Source organism: Furipterus horrens, unplaced genomic scaffold, assembly GCF_987537825.1.
Source record: "Furipterus horrens unplaced genomic scaffold, mFurHor1.1.pri manual_scaffold_11, whole genome shotgun sequence".
In the NCBI taxonomy this organism is placed as follows: Eukaryota; Metazoa; Chordata; class Mammalia; order Chiroptera; family Furipteridae; genus Furipterus; species Furipterus horrens.
In genome coordinates this window covers 20,589,825-20,611,340 of record NW_028327181.1, presented here as the reverse complement: position 1 = coordinate 20,611,340, position 21,516 = coordinate 20,589,825, and the positions used below count along the sequence as shown (strand labels likewise).

At 41.3% G+C, this 21,516-nt stretch overlaps 1 protein-coding gene and 1 long non-coding RNA gene across 6 annotated transcripts in view; one reads left to right on the top strand and one right to left on the bottom strand.

The window, feature by feature from the left end:
- Nucleotides 1–18,534, top strand: part of MSANTD2 (Myb/SANT DNA binding domain containing 2) — a 31,391-nt gene extending 12,857 nt beyond the window's left edge. The window contains exons 2-5 of one of the 5 annotated variants that reach the window (XM_090257617.1): nucleotides 8,836–8,925; nucleotides 12,674–12,773; nucleotides 14,330–14,390; nucleotides 17,017–18,534. In XM_090257617.1, the coding sequence (XP_090113743.1) occupies nucleotides 12,698–12,773; nucleotides 14,330–14,390; nucleotides 17,017–17,869 (990 nt within the window). In that variant the 5' untranslated portion in view covers nucleotides 8,836–8,925; nucleotides 12,674–12,697 and the 3' untranslated portion in view covers nucleotides 17,870–18,534. Of the gene's footprint in view, nucleotides 1–8,835; nucleotides 8,926–10,872; nucleotides 11,062–12,517; nucleotides 12,774–14,329; nucleotides 14,391–17,016 lie in introns of those variants that run through there. The other 4 variants (XM_090257618.1, XM_090257616.1, XM_090257614.1 and 1 more) reach the window with 4 other exon arrangements.
- On the bottom strand, nucleotides 10,510–21,299 carry LOC149997226 (uncharacterized). Its single transcript, XR_016507240.1, has 3 exons — nucleotides 20,873–21,299; nucleotides 18,767–18,862; nucleotides 10,510–10,692 (listed from the first exon to the last, which is right to left on the bottom strand). It is a non-coding gene; the product is annotated as an uncharacterized LOC149997226 (long non-coding RNA).
- Nucleotides 21,300–21,516: the final 217 nt, after the last annotated feature.

Below are 21,516 nucleotides of genomic sequence, written 5' to 3'. Positions count from 1 at the left end.
ATTAAAAAATCAAGAGAAAATATCAATGGAAAACTTTAACTTCAGCATAACCACATATTCATGAAACATTTTTTGAAAAGTGATAGCGAATCTGATTTTAATTCCAGTAAATTTCCATGCACCAAAAAATAAATGAGAGGTCTACATGCTTTTTGTTCTGTTGAACTCCAAGAAAATATTGGGTCATTCAGACTTTTCATTTGATTCATGTTGAGTTTTCCTGCCTCTTGTGTGACTGTTGCCCAGTGAGTGAGGCCAGATCCTCACTGTGGATCCTTTTTTCTCCCTTTGTTTTTATGTCAGTGTTTTAGTTGAAGAAGCTGTGATAACATACCCAGGTGTTTCTGAAATTATATAATAATAGGTGGGCAAAACCATGTATATAAAAGTTACTTAATATGTAACAAACCTAATTCTATATATAAAGCCCTTTTACATATAGATCTCACATGTTATCAAACAAAAACAACTTTATAAAATACTGTAAGTACTAATGAAATAAAAATAAAATCAAGCTAATATTCCTTTAATAACGGAGAACACAGGTTAACTGAAACTTACCTGTTTTTCTGAACAAGATTTTGATACTGAGTGCTACAGTTAGGTTCTCTGAGTTTGTTATTCCTGCCATTAGCTTCATGAAAAAACTTCGATGCTAATTTTTCTCCACTTGAACTAACCTTTATTCATAAGGCATCTTGGTCTTCATATTGTGTGGCTCTGTTATTTTTGTAATAATAATAATGGCTAACATTTACTGGGTGTAAGCTATTGGGCAGACTGTTTTAAATGCATTCCTTATATTTTTTCATTTAATACTCACAAGTCTATACATGAGGTACTGTTATTAGCCCCACCTTACAGATGGAGAAGTTGAGGCACAGAGAGATTAATTTGTCTAATGTTACAAAGCTAGTAGGTGGGGAAGCTAGACTAAGCACAGTCTGTCTCCATGCGCTTAACTTCTTAGTTATCTTGTTCCCTTATTAATCACCAGCCCGCCTTTATTATATTTTGACAATTCAGGTAATATTTTGGCCACGGTGTGATCATAGTCATGAATGCAATACCGAAATAACAACATCCAGATGGATATTATGCACATACATGTTTCTTATCATAGAAATGAAAACACAAATTTTAAAAATTCTTGCAGATCATTAATTCATGGTGTCCTAAATAAATTCAGTGAGAAACATTGATCTGGAAGTCCCTTGGAAGAATTTAAAACAAGTGTTGAAACAAAACATTCATTGTAGAAGAAAGTCATTCAAATCTTTACAGAAAGAATGGACTACTAACTCCTCTTAGAGGTGGTCAGTTTGAATTATAGAAGGAGAAACGTTTACAAAATAGAATCCCTTTTGACAGTAAAAGCAGGTAAGGCTGTGGCTGACGAAGGAGTGTCTGTTGCCTTATGCCTGCCATTCTTCACCTAATGTGCGAATGGTTTGGACGCTCTCCTGAGAGATGATGGGGATGAGATGGACTGGCTCGTAATACATAATATGAATGTACCAACAAAGAATATGCGTGTGAAGAAAGCTAAACAAAATCAGAAAGTAAATCCGTGCAGGGAGTACAGCAGTCATCCAGGTAAACATGGTGATTTCAGCTAAGTATTAAAATGAGCTACAGACGTCCCAGCAGAAAGGTAAATCCAGCGACTACATACTTTCCAGTGTCTGCTGAAGAGAAGCGTGCCAGGTTCTAGTTTTGAAATCAAAGATTCATTTATGTGAAATACACTCTGTTAGTGACCTTGAATAAGTCACTGCCTTTCTCTTAGTTCTCTTTTCTGTTAAATAAGGGTGCATCACTTACCCTTTGTACATACGTGATCACACTTCCCAGACCCCTCCTCCAGGAATGAGACAGAAGTCAGTCACCACAGCTGCCTGGAGCGCTGATTGGTGAGGCCTTCTGGTTGGATTCCTCCCAGGAATTCCTCTTTGCCCAAGGGAGCCGTCTCCAGCAAGGTCAGGCTTCCTGTCCTGGGGTAGCCTGAGTGCCCTGACTGTTCAGTGCTGAAATACAAAGGTGCGTTCCTCAATTCAGGACAACTCTGAAGGGGCATCCGAGTCCCATGCCTCACTTTGGGAGTAGCCAAGGCCTCTGCCCCAGCTTTCTTCACTTCAGCTTCTCTGCCCAGTCCTGCTCCTCTTGATCTCGCCCAAGTAAAACTCCTGCACACAGTCTCCTCTGAGTCTGTTTTCTGGGACCCTAAAAATTAGGAATAATATATGTAAACTGCTTAGTACAAATCTCGGCACACAGTAGGCACCAAGAAAATAATAGTCATGATTTAACTTCATTACATGGGACATTGAACCACATACGGAAAATGTTTGATTTTTGTAAAAGGTACATTTTCGCATATGGCCATTGCTTTTAGCAGTCCTCATAAAGGTAAGAATAAAATATAAAGATGCTACCAAATGCATTGTAGAAAATGTAATGAATGCCTGAATTTCTTCTTAACAACTTTCTACATAAGTTCAGTTGCCCAAGGATAGATGCATAAACTTAAAACATGCTTATTTTCAAGTTTTTCATAGGAAGGGTGTGTGTCACATGCGATCTTTCATACACTTATGACCTGTAGTTTATACCGTATAAATGGAAAAAAAAAAACCTTTCTGAAATAATTCAGTATCACCCTTAAAAAAAAAAAAAACGAACAGTTGACTGAATCTTGACTTAATACTTATATCCAGATTATCTTGATGGAAGACCCCTAATAACCTTAATTTTTAGATGATTTTATCCAACTGTCAATATTATATCTTTTTTCACAACTACATAAAATTTACTAATGGAAAAATCTATTATAGATTATCTTTGCATTATAGGTGGTAGTTTTTAGTGTCAACAGAAGGTCAGGTTGTTGGCGTCAATTCAACACCAGCAAGAATTCCCAGTTTGAGGTGCAGTGAAGAAGGAAACTTTATTCATTGTGAACAACTCAATTGTGACACAGCCAGCCCTCCTGTTAGAGGCCCTGGGGCCAGGCCCCTCCAGTGGCACACTCTGCTCTGGTCTACTCCATATTCTGCACCAGTCTGCTTGCCTGTACTGGTGGCTTTGGAGAGATCTTGCATGTTTCAGCTCCAGGAGCCCCTTCTCCTGATCCCTGAATGGTCTGTCCTCATGCAAATGAGGGCTCCAAATCCTCACAGTTTGGTCCAGGGGGCACTGTCTTGATTGGTCAGAATGGAGTCCACTCTGATTTGTTATTAAGGAAGCTGATGGGGATATAGCTGCTTATCTCCTATTAGATGGGGAAAGTCTCAGTCCTATTGGTTGGAATAAGATTCCAGGAACTCCCTTTTTAAGGGCAAGTTCAGTTGGCAGAAACGTGGTGCAGGCAGGCAGTTCAATTCAGAAGACGGGCAGCTTAGTGCAGGCTTCTCCCTCAAGTGCAGTTAGTATGAGAGGCCCAGGTATAGAAATGGCTGCTAGGCTCTGTGTTTTAAAATTTGAGCCCTGTTAACCACCAGGAGCCCTTCTTAATAGGTATCTTCTTTCTTAGGGTCCACATTAATAAGAAAATACAAGACTGAGAGGACAATATCATCAGCGTATGAAAGGAATAGAGTAGCCTACTATTTGGGGGTGAGGGGTGAGGACCTGTTCTGCACCATTTCCCCTTTAAACATTGGTCTCAGGAATGGAAGAAGGTACCATTGTGTTTGGGAAGCAATACAATACAATACAAATATTGTAATAATATAGCTGCGTGAGCTTTTTTGTAATTTGCGTGTACGTGTATGTATGTACATGTGTAAATCTTAATTTTTAGACATGGATGATTATGGAACAGTTAGTGCTTAATGCAGGATGTTTGTATAGGAGACCTTTAAAAATGAATGATTCTTTTCTGCCATCCTAGAAATATTTTAGATAATTCTCTTGAATGTTTTTTAGTCATCACATACTAGTAAAAGTTAACAGTTAAAAAAAATTTTTTAAGACTTTATTCTTAGAAGGGAAGGAAGGGAGAAAGGGAAAGAAACATTGATGTGTGAGTGAAACATCGATCAGTTGCCTCTTGCATATGCCCTGACTTGGGATGGGTTCGCAACCCAGGCACGTGCCCTAACCGGGAATCAAACCAGGGATACCTTTTGCTTTGCAGGACAACGCTCAACCAAAAAGTTAACTTTTTTTTTCCTTCTTTATTTTTTTATTTTACAGTTGTCCCAGTTTTTTCCCTTTTGCCCCCCCTCCACCCAGTCCATCCCTATTTCCCACAAAAAGTTAACGTTTTTAATACCATCTGAATACCACTTGGAGGTGGTGCCCCAGGATGTGAAGTACTGAGAAAAAGATTCAAAGAACTGCTAATGTAGCACCTTGAGAGGTGATACAGGAGGTCAGATGAAAATAACCTCTAATGCAAGTCAGTTCTTTACCAAACAATTGGTTTTCCCCCCTTTTATAAGGAAGAAGTTCTAGACAAATAGTGTTATCTGACTGTCTTTGGTGACTGTAACCACCTGTTGCTGCCTGTGTCTGAAATCATTAAGTAGTTCAGTGTACCCTAATTTTTTGACCTGTCTTGTTCAAAATAGACAAGCACTTGATTCCACGTCTTGAAGGGTTATTGTATCCCAAAGAAACCCTTAAACATGACCACATGTATTAAGTATGGGTTTTATAGTGTTGCTGCCACTACGAGCTATTGTATGAGTACTGTATGATTTACCCAGTGTAAGGTTAAATGCTTTATGGCCACATGAATATAGTTCCTTGAGCAATGGAAGGTTTGTTTTCCACAATTAGTATTGTCCTCCTTGAGGCAAGATCCTCAGCTGCTAGCTTGGAGGAACCCAAAAAACTTAGGAGTTGATACTGAAAGTCCAAATTTTCTGAATTATTTGTTTTGTGCAACAGTCTCTCCCTTGTGAAGACAGAACTGACCAGTTATAGACATAAAAATGAGTCATTCATAGCCAGGTTCTGGAGGAAGTACAAACTGGTAGAACTCAGTCCTGGACAGTTAGTTCCCCGCAGAGACCAGGGCTCCAGAGAGATAAGATCTCACTTTACCGTAGTCTTTCTTCCATTTGACCCTATGAAAATCCAGGAAACAATTCCAGTCTTTTTCTGTCTTTGACATAATCACTCTATATTTTTTAATATTTAATTTGTAAGGCATAAGAAATAATAAAGTTCAGACAAGACTGCAGAGCTTCATTTGACACGTATCTCCTTCCCCCACCAAAGAAAAATATAACAAGAACAGTAGATATTTTTAAAAGAGCCTTGACCTCTGCAGTTCATTGTTCTTTGTTACAGAGAAATTACCGTATTTTTCGCTCCATAAGACGCACCTTCCCCCCCCCCAAAAAAAAGTGGGGGGTGGGCGTCTGGGCGTCCTATGGAGCAAATATTGCGTCACAGACCATGATGTGTGTTACCTGACCTGGGATTCCCAGAAAACTAGAAGAGTACTTGAACCTTAAAGTCTCTCCTCATTTGTTAATGACAGTGACAATGGTTCTTAATACAGCTGTTGACTGCTGTTCACTTTACACGGTTGAAATATTATTCTGTTATATTTTATTAAATATTTTAGTACACCATTTGGTTCAGATTTTTTTTTCTTGTTTTCCTCCTCTAAACTTAGGTGCGTCTGATAGTGCAAAAAATACAGTAATTTGCTTTGTTAATTATAGCTATATCTATATTTTATTCCTTTTTCTGGTCCTGCTTTTTTCAAAAGAGTTTAGGAACCCTACCTGCTTAAATTTATTGATTTTATAAATATACCATAGTGGTTAAACAAGTTTCCTGATTTTCTTTGCTAAGAGAAATTTCATCTTCTTGCTAAGTTACTTACTACTTTAAAATTATATTAATTTGCCCTGACTGGTGTAGTTCAGTGGGTTGGGCATTGTCCCCGCAAACCAAAACGTTACTGATTCGATTCCAGGTCAGGGCACATGCCTGGGTTGCAGGCCAGGTCCCTGGTCCAGGAACATGTGAGAGGCAAACAATCAATGATGTTTCTCTCACACATCACATGTCACTGTTTCTCTCCCTCTCTTTCTCCCTCCCTTCCCCTCTCTTTAAAACAAATAAATAAAATCTTTTTAAAAATTACATTAACTCATTTACTTAATAAATAATTGAACAGTTCTTATTCATAGGTCCTGTTCTAGGCTCAGGGAAACAGTGAACAAGGCAGATGGAACCCCTGCCTCAGGGAGTTCACAGTCTGGAAGCAAAGCTTTCTTAGTAGCATTTTGTGGGCATTTGGTAATTTTTATATGACAAATTCCTTTGAAAGGAATACTTACTTGTCTTGGGGCCTTGACGCCTTATTTGTTGAATTGAGGAAGGTGGACTAGCTGATCTCTAAGGTTCTTTTCCATTCTGAACTTCCACAATATTTTGGAAGTTGGAACCTGGTTTGCCATGAGAGACTTAGGCAGCTCCACCCACCCCCTGTCAGTCAGCGCATTATAGAAAGTTTTATAAGATATTTGGCAAGGGTAGAGACACAGATAGGTAATGAAGAGTTGCAAATGCTGCACACTCAAATGAGTTGAGAACAAAGTTTGAGGGCCATTTTCCTTAGTATTTAAGAAGACATTGCTGACCCTAATACGGACAATTTCAGTGGGATAATAGATTAGAACTTTGATCCCATTGAGTTAAGGATTGAATAAGTGTAGGCATTGTCTGTTCTATGGAGACCCTTGAGTGTTAAAATGGGAAGATGTTAATGCTTAGCCATTGTGACTACGAAGGAAAGTAGCCAAGACTTACTTTCCTGTACGCACTTGTTTCTCATTATGTAAATTTCCCTGTTTTAAGTTGTTACCTTGGGAAACTTACCTCCTAACATCTATATTGGTGTTAATCAGATAATGAATGACCAAGTCCTGTGTGATACACTTGGAACAGATCATCATCATAGCTGCTGAAACATTTAATATCACTTAATTGCCACTTCTGAAAAAAAATTTCTTTCCCAGGAAATAGAAAAAATGCCAAATGTTTGTATAAGGGTAAGTTGATATCCTTGTATACTTCTTTCAAGAAACAGAGATTTGGCTAATTTACCTCTTAGAGGAAATATTAATGGTGCTCTATCTAAATGTGCAGAATAATGAGTAAACTGGATAAATTGTACTTAAACTGGATGTCCCAATCCTCAGATTCTTGTAAAACCTAAGACTTGAATGAAGTCTCCATTGCTTTGGGGTTTCTGACTACTACCTGTTATATTCTTTTATAGAAGAAACCACCAAATGGTAGAGCAGAGGTTTTTAACCCAAGGTGTTTCGTGGGCTCTTCCCAGAGTCCATGCATGTTCCCCTTGAAATTGTTTTGTATGTATATTTTTTCGGGGGGTGGGGGGAAGATCCATGACCCAAACGAGTTAAGAATCTCTCCTCTGAAGAGGAAAAGCAGTAAAACTTATAAATCGTTCACTTGCCAAAACTTCCCGTGTAGTGCTGAGGACTATGGGAGTGCGGAACAAGTGCTCTTTTTGGATTTTGTTTTGGGGATTGGTTTTTGGAGGCGGGGGCGTTGGTTGGTTTTACAGGATTTAGGTGACTGACAACTCAGTTTGCCAGATTTTAATGGCAAGAAAACCTAAGAAAATAAGTAAAAAGTTCTGCTGACCCCAGATGGCTGGATTTTGTCTTAGACCACATCCTATTCATTACTTACATCTCTGCAGATAGGTAGATACATAGATAGAATACATAGATAGAGAAACTTATACTATGTTCCTGATATCCCTCTTCGTCGTCGTCGTCGTCGGCAGCCGTCCGTCTTCCCTCTTACTGCCTCAGAAATGTGTGTATTTACTTTCAGGGCTTTTTCCCCTACCTTTGTGCTCACAGAAAAGAAACCTAAATGAAGACATTTTGAGTTTTTCTTAAAGACACTGAATGACCTGAATGTTGTTTTGTTTCCTTAGTTAAAACTAAGAGCAACTAGTAACAGCTGCAATAAAGCGGTAATTACGTTTAAAGGAAGAAGATAGATCCGTTTCACAAAGACTTTTTTTCTGCTTAAGCAGAGGTATTGTTTCCAATACTTTTATAATCAGTTCCTGGAGATCTGCCCCCAGGGTCGTTTCCCCTGCCTCTTGTGTAATATACTATGTGATTTTTAAGACTTTGTTTGCAAATAAGTGTATTCTTTATGTAATCATTTGGGTTTTTAAAAATCTCAAATTTGTTATCGTCGGCAGAATGTTAAGATAAACTACGTGATCCATTTCTAGTTTGGCCAGTTTAGCAACTACATTTGAAAATCTGTTTCACTGCTTGTTTTTTCTTATGTTTCCTGCTGTTATAACGAAGCTGTCCTCCTTGCAGCTGGACTTCATTTTTTCACCTGACACCTTAGACTGATCACGCCAATGAACGTTTTCTACACAAAACATGTATATAGTGATTATGCCTTATTGCTGTTCCTCGTTATATATACCCTGTCCTCCCTGCAGTCAGTCCTGTTAGAACAGTGGTTTTGTCATGGTGCTTACTTTTTGATTGAATGAAATGGGGTAAATTTTGAGAACATGATTGAGCCATAGCAGAATGAGTTGGCAGACGCGCATACGATCTGCTGAGCTTGCTTCCTACCTGCCACGCCACGGGAGAAGTCCGTTCTTTCCTTCCTGACCGTCAAAGGAGGAACTGGAAGGCACCCAGGCAAAGGAAACTTTAATTTCACCCCAAAAGTAGCTTATATGATACCAGAAAGGGCTGTGATGAAACCACTGGCCCTACTTACAGACCTTATTTTCCAAGCCTTTGATTATATTATTTGCCCTTTTCTGAACTCTACAATTTCCCTCTCTTGTAGCTGGTTCGATGCCCAGAACTGAACGCTGTGCTCCAGCTGTGGCCTCACCGGTGCTGACTAGAGAGGAAGAGCCACCTCCATAGCTTACATGTGATTCCTCTGCTTATACAACCCAATACTGGATTTACTTACTTGGGCAAGATAGCTGCATCGTGCACTGTATTTAATGTTCCGTGTACTGTAACCCTGGGTCTCTGCATTGCTGCCGGTCAACCCCCCCCCCCCCCCCCCCCGTCCTGCCCCTCTGAAATTCCTGCCTTTGTTCACCTGCCCTCCCCCGCCCCTGTAGACTCCCCTTACAGTCATCCACAATGAATGTCATCTTTATTCTCTCATTTCTGTTCTCTCTGATCTTAAACTTTGGCAGAACTTTCCCTCTGTCTCTACTTTGTCAGTTGTCAGCCATCTTGTTTCTCCTCCCAGCTTTGGTAATGGTAAGGTCTTCTGTCTGGCCCTTTTCCTTTTGTAGCCATCAGACATCTGGCATGGTGGATTTAGTAAGCATTCACCTGGTGTTTCTTCCCAGTCCAATCCCCAAGAACCCCTCTGATTTGACCACGTGATCAAGGTGATACCGACACTTGAGTTCCGCTGTCCAGATTTTCTGGGCTCTTCCTGACCTCTGTCCCTGTGACCTCATTCCAGATGCAGCATCTCTCCCAGCTCTTCCCCCAGGCAGTCACCTCATTTTACCTTGGAGACTTCCAACAATAAGGAAAGTGTTCTTCTTAATTGTGAATAGAATAATCTCTAATAATTTTAAGCAAATTCTTTCCCCCCTGAGATCTTAGTTTTTTAAAAAATGCTAGAGCTTCAGTCACTATACACTTCGAAGATGAGTCAGGGCAGGAAGAAAGAAGGCAGGGCTTTTGTGCTGAGCAGGAAATGGGAAACGGTTCCCCAAGGGGAGCCACACGGAGGCTCTTGCTGGGTTTGGTGCGCTGTCTGAGATGGGAGGTGAGGCTTCACTTTTCCTGGGCTCTGGAGCAGCATCTTAGTTTCAATCTAGAGTAGATTTCTAAGTTGGTTTATTTAGGATGGGTGACACAGACCCAATCACTGACGTGTATGCCTCGGTTACTCGTTTAGAGTGTGGAAGGTGTAACTGGCCTGACTTAGTATGGGCGATAAGAATTGGAAGGCCCACGCGTGTCCTTTTTGTCCTAAAAAGCCCCTCTAGTTTCATCAAATCCCAGTGTTGCTTACAGTAGCAGTCAGGCGGATGTCTGAGTTCTTACTTTTTTTCCTGTCTTGGTTAATGTGTCCTATTTAAACAGCCTATCCTTGGATCTGTAGTCTTTACTGAACCCAGAAGGTATCCCGTGTGTATTTATGTTTTGAGAGAGTTGACATCAATTTGGAAATCTTTCTAACATTATTTCAATACATCACATTTTATCATAATGATTTAGGATTACCAAACATTTTTTCTTCAGACCTGTACTAGACATTTTACGTATCAGCATCATGTTAAAGGGTATTACCCGAGTACACTACAAAGTAAGAAATATAAAATATGTCATTTGCTCTTACTTATCTAAAACTATTAGATACTCCTCGTTATTCACAATTACATAGGCCAAGTGAAAATTTAAACTCAATTTTGGTGGTTTCGCAGAAAGGAAATCTTTTCTGTGGTTTCCCACCCTACTGTCAGAGGTTGGCTGCTTTGTGCCTAGTCACGTCCTGGTGAGTGGGGCAAAGGACCATTAGCTGTGTTTCCTGGCTTTTGAAGCTGAGGTCTCCTTTGGGGCTGAAGGCTTTTCTCCGGGCAGCCAGCAGTGGTGGCGTGGCTTCATCTCCATGTATGGCCTCGGAAGGGCGGAAGGGACACTCTGGGACTCTCCATTTACGGTCCTTGGAGGAGTGAAAAGAATGGTCAGGGTGTTCTCGGAGGCAGCAACTAGACATCATGAGATAAAAATAAATGGGCAGATGTTTGCAATTCCAACCCCAGTCTCTGCCAGGAGGGCAGAGGGCGCTGGGAAAGGGGAGCATGTAGCAAGTTTGCTGAGATCTGCCGCAGGCATCTCTCTCGTTCCCATGACACATTTCCCCAGTCCGTTTGCTCGAGAAAGCCTTGTAGTGCGTACTTGTGACTCTTCTACAAAGACAAGGAAGAAACCCCTCTAAAGAGTGTCTTTTCAGAAACCGCGGCCCCTCACGACATCCTTTGAGGCACCAGAAGAGGTCTGGAGAGGAAGAACATGAGGTCCTCTGCAGGGGGTAGGCCAACCACATCTAGGGTCAGGGTGCTCTGTTGTTACGTCCAAGGACTGGCATCGTATGTGTCATGCTTTTACTGTTCCTTTGCCCACGTTCTGGCATCAAGGGGAGTATTGTACAGCGTGTTTTGTAGTCTCTCAGTGACTGAAAGATCCTGAATTTTCTTGGAGGCTCTATAAAAGATTTTTGGGTTGTTTTAGTGCGGTGAGGACAGGTGACGTATTGGGTTATGGAATGTAATCTTGCACGTAGGAGAAACTTACAGTCTGGCTACAGCATAAGCGTGAAGTCTGAGGTGAACTGCTTTTGTTCGGGTATGTTAGGAGGTGTTCGGGAGCCACAGAGAAAAAGGGTCTTCTTGTCTCAAGATAACTCTCAGCGTGAAACCCAGTAAAGCACCAGGAACAACGGGGGGTTGAGGGGGCAGAGACGGAACGCAACTAAACTAAATTTGGAAGCTGGGACTAAGTCCTTGATTTATCTTTTGTGATGTCATAAAAGATAGCATAAGATGTATCATTAAACTGAGGAAACTGGGCCAATAATAAGAAATATGGCTTAGAAGACCATGAAGGAAATGGGAAGTTGTGCAAGGTGATAAAATTACCCAGGTTTTATATGTGGACTTGCATAATGATATTTATTTGCTATGTGCTACAAGGTAGAAAAGGCAGTAAAATAATAACACCCCTACATCTCCCCTCACACCCCCCAAAAAGAAATTATCAGCCTCATTTGTTGGTTTGTTTAGCTGGCAGTTTGAGTTTATTGACTAGTAGTATTGGCTTATTTTTAGACATAGGTATTAGTATACTGTTTCTTGATCATCGATCCTTGAGACTGAAAATCTGTAGCATTATCTCTTTGACTTCTTTTAAATTTTAGCAACTTCCCAAAGACAGAGTGAGTTAGGAAGGAATATGGACTATGGAAGTAATATGTTTTACTAGTCGATTTATTTAGGCATTTGTTTTTACCCTGTATTCCTTCTTAAGAGTAAGGAAGGTTATATTCTTTGCTTTGGGAAATTCTTCTTTCTCTCCTCCCTCCCTCACTTTTTTCCAAATTCTGGCGCAATAGCAGCTCTCTCTCTTCTGTGGCAGGTGTGCATCCTATTGGCTGGCTGGTATTTCTTGTTTTATTTTTTTTTCCTTATTCTTTTAAGTGGGGGAGGGGTATAAAATATGTGTATGGGGTACATGCAATAATGTTGTAATGGTTCTTGTTTAATGGATTATTAATTGTAAAATAATTGTTTAAATTATAACATGTTTGAGTAAATGCTAAATTAGTAATTTTTTTTCTAATATAATAATGAATTTGAAATCTAGCATTCCTGTAACAATGTGTCTGTGTTTGTCTGTCTGTGTCTGTCTAATAGTAATTAATATCTGTGGTCCGTACCTGGAAGAGGAAGTACAGCTTTAAAGGAATAACAAAAGACTTTGTGTCTTAGACCCTTCGCAGGTGTTACAGTCGGGTGAAAGAACATGGTGTTGGGAAAAGAAAGAGCAGTTACACATTTGAACAGTTGGAACAGGTGTTTGGTCAGGGAGGATGGGATGCTCAGCCCTGCCAGCCTGTACTTATTAACAGTAGTGGCTTGTACCAGGAGCTGGAGTCAGACGGCAGCACTATGGAGGAGTATTCACAGGAGGACTGGGGAAACCACAGTCAGGATCTCCATGGCTACCCAACAGATCAGGAATTGGGTAAGGAAGCGGCATGTCTGCTACTCGCGTGTCTGTCTGTCTCTCTGTCTGTGCATCTCTATATCTTTTTATGTGCCCCGGGACTGGTGCCGTTCCCACGGTCCGCACAAGGCCTGTAGCCGGTTTATGTGGGGCTTCAGGCACCCCTGGTTTAGCTTTAAACTGCCAGCGAGTGGTTGCTGTTGGTCATGTGGAGACTTGGGAACCAGCAAACTTCCTAGCTACACAGAATTCCTTCCTCATCCTGAGCTACCCAGGAAGCTCAGGGACAGAATCGTCTGTGATCTTAACTATCCTGCGCCTCTCAGGTCTGCAGTGACAGCCGTGTGCATGGACTCCTGGCTCACCCGCTGTAGACGGGGCCGCCTGTCCCTTCCTCTATCCCAGATTCTTTTTCTCTCCTGTTTGGGATTTGGAAATGCTCCCCTCCCAGACTTCAGTCTGAACAAAATATGAGGCGAAGCCTTGGTTTATCTTAAAAGGGGCTCATATTGGAGCTTTATCAGCAATCATATCCCTTCAAACTTCATAAACGATCCCATCCCTACAATAGCCGTTATGATTGACCCACAGTTTTAACATTAAAAATGGAAAATAAAACTCCTGGCCATCAAATCTGAACTGGTGTGGCCTAATTAAGAGAGTACATATAAGTTGCTTTTTGTAATAAATGCTCCAATTTTGATTTTCATGATTTGGAAGTACTAATCCAGTTTCTGCTGCAGCCACTGCACCTTAATAGCAAGTGGTGTGATGAGTACTTTTATAAGCAGGTGCTGTCACTCTGCAAGCAGCTCTCAGGCAACCCCCCCCCCCCCCCCCCACGAAAGCATAGCAGGTTGGCTGGCACTCTTGCTGGCTTCCCCAACTCAAGACGACAGAGTAATGCCAATTCGATAGAAACAGGATTCATTGCTAATATTTCTCATGAACGTTGTGTTTTTTAAAAATTTTCTCAAATATTGGAGGAGGGAGGGAGAGAAGAAAGGGGCTATCAAAACTAAGAACGCAATTTAAGAAGGACGTAAAGACTAGAAGAATAAGAAGGGCAGATCACTGCTCCTTAATTTCAAACCAGTAATAAGGCCTAAATTACTTCAGCATCCCATAACTCTGGTTTTGCCATGGAGAGTTAAGCTCCCCCAAATCTTTGGGAAAAAATAACATGCAAAACATGTTGATCCTGATATTGGGGAAATAATTGTTCTGTAAAACCCACACAGAAAATCTAAATTACACAGAATTATTTTCATTCTTGTTCCTTTATAAAAATCATGTTTGCAGTGAAATTAAGCTTTAAGCTCCTAGCTGGAAATCTGCTGGTGACCTTGAAGAATTTTATACTTGTAGAGCTGGTTTCTGATCTTGCATATAAATGTATGCACCTCATTATATAAGAGTTATATTTATAAATCTGGCACTGGGCAGTGTTTGAAACTAGAAGTCAGTCCTCAAATTGGAAAGTAAAATGAACAGTAAACACATAGCTACTTTCTACATAAATGTGTGCCACCACTTAGGAAAATATAATCTGTTTCAAAAACTTTGCTTTTCAGATGAAATACCTGTCACAAAGAGAACATTAAAAATAAAACAAGAATCTTCTGAAGAAGCACAGTAAGTAGCTGCTCCCCCTTTGCACAAAGTGCGTTTATCTAAGGTTAATGGGACGATTCTTCCTGAGCCATTTTACTGAGGAAGCGTGTCTAGGCATTCTTCCCTGTTTTCTTAGCTTATGTTTTCCAGTGGTTAATCTAAAATGTTGAGAATTTTGTATATAGTCAGAAGGAGTAAATATGTTCCATGAAAACAAGCATGTTTGTGGTGTTTGTGTGTGGCTGTGAATACCTGGACATTTAAATAAGACAGAAAGATGAGTCACAGGACCCTGGGTTTATCTTGTGTTCAGTGAAATGAGAGGAGGGCTAAAGGGACACTTACGTTTATTATAATATCACATTTTGGGAATCAAAAAGCAAGCACTTGGCCCTGGCTGCTGTGGCTTAGTGGATTGAGCATTGGCCTGCGAACCAAGTGTTGCTGGTTCGATTCCCAGTCAGGGCACATGACTAGGTTGCATGTCAGATCCCCAGTTGGGGGCGCATGAGAGGCAACCACACAGTGAAGTTTCTCTCCCTCTATTTCTCCTTTCCCCTCTCTCTAAAAATACATACATACATACATACATACATACGTACATACATAGAATTGTAAAAATAAATAGTGCTTTCTTAAAAAAAGGTGGGGGGGAGCAAGCTCTTAGGTGACCTAGTTATACATTAGGAAAGGGAAGCAACATTCTGCTCATTTATTCAACACATATATCAAGTACCTACCGTGTGTCAGGCATTGGGATATATATCTCTGCCTTCCATCTGGCTCCTTAGCCTCATCCTCCTTGAGAACAGGAAAATAGGTTTGTTTGTTTTTTTAAAGCATTGACCCAGGCAGAAACTTCCTATATCTGTTTTTTTTTTTTTTTTTTTTTTTTTTCTTTTTATTGATTCTAGAGAGAGGGAAAGGGAAGGAGAAAGGGAGGGAGAGAAACATTGATGTGCGGGAGAAACATCGATCGGTTGCACCTGGACAGGGGACCCAAGCATGTGCCCTGACTGGGAATTGAACCCGCAACCTTTCTGTTTGCAGGACGATGCCCCATGAACTGAGCCACACTGGCCAGGGCACATGGTCCTGTATCTTAACCTCACAAGCAGCATAATATAAATAGTAAAATAATGATTAAGTGCCTTTATGTCCTCTGAGAAGAGGGACAAGTCCCCAGGAACACGGTGATTTCATCTAGATGGCTAGTCTGACGCTTGAGAAGCTTTCAAGACAAACTAAAGGGTGAGGGATAAATCCAGGGTGGTTTTTGGCCCCAAGAAGCAGCTGAGAGCAAAATTTGTCATCTCTGTCATCTCGCAAAGGAAGTCATGGAGAGTAAGAGGGCAGACTGAGAATGACAGCGTGGAAGATGCCCCAGTTCGTTCCAGAAGCTTTTCCCCTAGACTTGAGAATTTAATAGGAAGTTTCCAGGGTCTGTCTCCTCCCAAGAAGCTATTAGTAAACCAACACGTACACCCGCCTTCTTGCTTATGTTTGACTGTATGTGAGTGGTAGTTGAGCATTTTTGTAGCTTAAGTCTATAATTGATGTAGAGGGTAATAGTTTATTACTAAGTTAATATTTAACAAACATTAGTCTTCCAATATCAAAGTTTTGTAGCTTAAATCTATAATTGATGGAGATGGTAATAGTTTATTGCTAAGTTAATATTTAACAAACATTAGTCTTCCAATATCAAAGTTTTGCCGTACCTGAGAATAAATTTGTAATTTCATGTCCTCATATATATATATATGAACCCAGCATGTGCAAAAATAATTTCCTGCACTTTTTGTCTTAATTCTATTAACTGTCCAAATCAAAATAGAAATTTCTTTACTTTTCTTTCCCTTTATAAAATATTTTCTAGAACAGTCTCAATTCATTTTCTTGAATTTTTATCTCAAAAGCTAAACCTAATCAAACCTTTTTCATCTGAATTCTCAGATCTTAATTCTGTTTTGTACTGACAGTTCTTTTAAATTTGGGAGTAGTAACGAATTTCAGTCAAATAGAAGAAACTGTCATTTTCTTTTTGCAGTAGGTCATTACACATCATCAGTTGTCTGTTTTCCTACAGCAAGCATGCATGGGCCAAAATTGTTGAACTTCCAGAATTTCAAGCTTAGAAATTAAGATGTTCATTATTTTAAGTGATACTGGCTACCCTTCTGAACGCAGCGTTCCTCACTTGCTTTTGGTAGTTAGGTCTCAAGGCCTTCATGAGCATTATAATAGCCACTTAAGACAATTCATGGCCCTTAGGTTTCTGAAGTCCTAGGGTCTTATCTATCAGTAGTGACTAAGAAGACTAATACAGCTAGCCTGTATAAGTAACGGGAAGCAATTTGCCATTAATTCCTAGAAACTTGTAAAGAAGAGTGTTTCTCAGCTTTTAATACTGTGGTTCCCTCGACCTGCCCCATCCATTATGGAAGCTACTAATCACGTGTGTTTATTTAACCGTAATTTCAAATTGTAATTAAAAATACCTCTCTCACACTAGCCACATTTTAAGTGGCTAGCAGCTACCATCTTGGACAACGCACATGTAGAATATTTCCGTCATCACTGAAAGTTGTACTGGACAGTGCTGATCTGGACACCTGAGAGATTTGATTTTTATTTCTCTTTCTAGGAAGAGAGACATCATGCAGAATATCATCCAGATTTTGGAATCAGTACAGTTGAAATGGGAACTATTTCAGAGCTGGACAGATTTTTCAAGGCTTCATCTTTCTAACAAACTGGCCATTTTTGGGATTGGTTACAACACCCGTTGGAAAGAGGACATCCGCTACCATTATGCCGAGATCAGCTCCCAGGTGCCCCTTGGCAAACGACTCCGGGAGTACTTCAACTCCGAGAAGCCCGAGGGACGGATCATTATGACCCGAGTGCAGAAAATGAACTGGAAAAATGTTTACTACAAATTTTTAGAGATCACCATTAGTGAAGCAAGGTGCCTGGAGCTGCACATGGAAATTGACTGGATACCCATTGCCCACTCCAAACCAACTGGTGGGAACGTTGTTCAGTATTTATTGCCAGGAGGCATTCCCAAAAGCCCAGGCCTTTATGCCATTGGCTATGAAGAATGTATTGAAAGGCCCTCCTCACCCAATATGGAGCAGAGTTCCCTGGACCCAGGAAAGGAGGGCAGGGTTGACTTGGAAACTCTTTCAGCACAAGCCTCGTTACAGGTGGAAATAGAACCCACCCGAATTATCTATTGCTACCTCGGGATCGCTGAGGTTAGGACTCTGCAGCAATGCCTGTTTTTACATTTCCAAGCCAATACCAAAACCTTCAGCAAAGATTGGGTTGGTATTAATGGGTTTTTGTCTCAGAACTGCATTGTGGATCCTGGAGTGTCCCCGAAATCCATCTACATCAAGTTTGTGGAAGTAGAGAGGGATTTTCTTTCCGCTGGCTCTTTAGTTGAGTGCCTGGAAAAAGCCATCGGCTATCCCTTAAAATTTAACAACTGAATGTCATCCTTCATAAGGATTTGGGCTCTTACCTCCCTCCTCTCACTTCCCACTGCCCAGACTGTCCCCACCCGATGCCGCCATCAGACTATTCACGGAGGCTCTTCCCCCATTGGGCCAGTACAGCGTCTAAGGAATCACAGTAGACTTTGAACAAACTAAACAGACCTCATCGAAAATGCTCATTTTGAGCAGATGAGATTTACAGCGAACTTGCATGGTGGGTCAGCTGTTTCTTTTTTAAAAGCAAAAATTTTTAAACGGATATTAGAGCCCTAATATAAACCAATGTAGGTACATTCCATATTGGACAAAACTTATACTTTAAGTTTCATATGAAATTGAAAAATTGTATTTTTTTCACAATGTTTCATTTTTACACATCTCTATGTCTCTATATAAGTATTATTTACAACCCTGAATAAATAAGCAATAGATAATGGCAAGTTAAATCTTGAGTCACAGTAAATAAGACTGTTTTTCAATATCACCTTTAGCTACTATTGTATATAATTTATAGAGTTTCATTTTTTTCACCAGCCCAGTGTTTTGCTATTCCCAATCAGTGTTGCCTGCAAAGACCTTTGTTTCTGTGATGTACCCACTTTACGGTTGTGTTGCCGTTTAAACTTTTTTTACAAAATTAAAGTAATTCCTGGCCTCTTGGCGTGCTGGTTGGGCTTTTTGTAGCAGAATGTGGCTTCACCGTGCTCCGCCTTCCTGCCGAGAATGAACAGGACCAACGGCACAGGCAGTCGGGCTCCACTTTCTTGCATTCCCTGCACCCTGCTGACCAGCGTCATTATTTCTTGTCAAGAGTATTGCAAGGGTCATTGGACATTTCATTTTGTATTTCTTTTTTAAAAACGACTAGGATATTCCTTCTGACCTACATACCTTACTGTATAAGAGACTCATTTCTCATCTTCATCCTCAATAATCAGAGGCAACTCTCTGAAGGAGTAAAGGGGAGAATTGATGTCATCACATTGCCTATAAAAAAAGGAGAGAAGATCCAGCAGAAACATCCCAAAAAGTGATTAAGTGACCTATATATAGGATAGGAACTTGGGAGGTATCAGTCCATTAGGGAGGTAACTATCACGTTTACATCTTGCAGAGATTTCCATGGCTCAACTAGCACTCCATGGAGAGGTTAATACTCATGGCTAAGAGCCAGCTTACTAGTAGGGTTAGTCAGAGACCACTTTGGTGTCATGGCGGGACTTGTCAGATTGGTTCTTTATCTTTAATGATTCTCTAACATCTCTCAGGTACTCTAGTCTAAATGGACTACAGATCCAGGTAAGAGCTAAAATTCTCCCTGTTTTTCTATACTATTGAAGATAAAACTGCATGTTGATAAAAAAAAAATACTCTTTCCTTTCCCACCCCCAGTGATTTTGTCACTCTGATACCTCTTATTTAGGTGATGCTTATTTTTTTAATGGCTAGAGAGCTTATAATCAATGGGTGATTATTTTTAAGTCATTTGAATCTGGGTTTAAGTAGTTTGCTGACGTGAGCTCCTAAAAACGGGTGCTAGTTCACAGAGATTATAAATATCTTGTAGTGTTCTAGTGTGGCACCTCTTCTCCCTGAGCACAGCTCCAGGTATGGGTGGGCCTTAGGAAATTCTCATGAGTTTGCTCTTCTCTGACACTCGAAATTACAGTCCATTTACCATCTTGTAGCAATAACCTCACAGTAGTCAGTGCTAAGTGCTGCAGGAAAAAGCATTAGTACCAGTACTATGGGAATCCCTAAAACCTCGCCACTTAACAGCCCCAAAACTAACTTTATGCATCACGTATTTTTTTTTTTCAATCCCTCTTTCCATTGCTGCTAAGTACTTAACTTGAGCAGAGCGTTTTGTGGACATTGCTTGACGTGTTTTAGGTCTGCCTCACGTTACCAAGAATGCATACTGCCACACCACTGGGAGCGGCTTGGGGAAGGTGGCAAGACTGGTCCAGTCCACGATGTCACCATTAGGCTTCGGAGGGGTGAGGGATAGTGGCAAGAGGACAAAGCTGAGCATTGGGAAGTGAAACTTGGAAAGAAAGTAGCTTGTTGATACTGAATATCCAGTTTCTTTTGCCAGAACATTCTAGAAAAGACATCAGAGTGTCAGATAACTACACAAGCATTACTAACCGAAAGGGGACCATTGAGACCTTAATGAAACCTTAGAATTGATTCAAGGGGGATGGAGACACTATAGTCAAACATAAGGATGAGCATTAGTAAATACTTGAGAGATATAAGATGTGGTGTGACTGGAAGAAAAGGTAGTGACCTGCCAGTCTCTTAGCATAGGGAACTCTGAACTGAGGTCTGGCACACAGCATGGTCATGCAGGCAGTTTCAGGTCACTCGCAGGTCACCTGTGCCCATGTTCTCATTGTACACAAGGGAGCAATCTCGGCAAAAACTTAAAAGTAACGGAGCTGCTCCACTAACTTCCCTCACTTGACCATCAGAAGAGGGAGGGGTTGGAATAGGAGGTAGAATGGAAATTCCTTCATTGGGGAGAGGGCAGTGAAAGAGTCCTGAAGGGGCTGACGCTTTGTCCCATGGAAACGTTCACAGTCTACAAATCTTGGGCTGCAGCTTTACTTCCAATGTCGCAAATTATTTGCGACCCGAATCCTGAAGAAAAAGCTCCATAGAATGAGTGTCGAGACTATCCCTTAGGAAGCACTTCACAGAGATGAGCACAGCCTCTGTAATGAGATGCTTTGGGACTTCTGGGATATAGAACCAAGGGACTTGGTATCGCATTTCTGGAGTTACTTATTTGGGATGACAACCCTGGTCTGGACACAAAGGAGGGCTGTTTATAAGAAGTCTGCACTGCTGACTAAAGTCAAGAAAAACTTGAGTGTGAATAGAAAAACCAAACCAACAGCTCCACCACCACCCCCGCCCCACACATACACACAATACGTGACAATTTCAAGTTTGTAGGTGACTGCATAAGGGTATGAGACTGGCAGTTACCTGTTTCTGTTGCCTTAGCTGCCACTGAGCTGTCAAGTATTAGATTCCAGAGTTCACACTGGCAGTGTAGTGTTTGCATAGGCATTTCTCAAAGCCACTGCCCGGCAGGTATTTAAAGAGCAGCCAGGCAGGTCACACTAGGAAGCAGCAGCTGGGAGGGTCCGTGTGCGTTGCGGGCACAAGGTCCACACCCAGTGTGAAAGCAGAGCTGTTGGGAGTCGGTGGAATCCAGGAGGCCTGGGTATTTTTCTTCCCAGTCCACTGTCACCCAGAGCAGGCAGCGCCAGGAGTTCGTGGTTACGCTTTGTGTCTTCGGTGGCCTTTGCGCGGTGGTTGCGCTGTACCTGGATGTTTGAAGCGTCTTTGTTTTGGCTGTGGGAGAGAAGCAGGAACAGGTGCGTGCGCTTCCTCGAGGGGTCTGCGGCCGCCAGGGGGCGCAGGGGGTGGGGGCGGGGCGGGCACATTGAAATTCGCCAGGACGCGAACTAGTCCAGGGAGTTACAGGATCAGAGCAGACCTGAGGAGGGGTGGGAGGCCGTGAAGACCCCGGGAGTAAAGCCACAGAGGGGCTCGGTCCAGTCTCTCCGCAGTCCCCTCCTCCCCAGGCAGCATAAGGCCTGGGGGCGGCTGTTTGCAGAACGGAG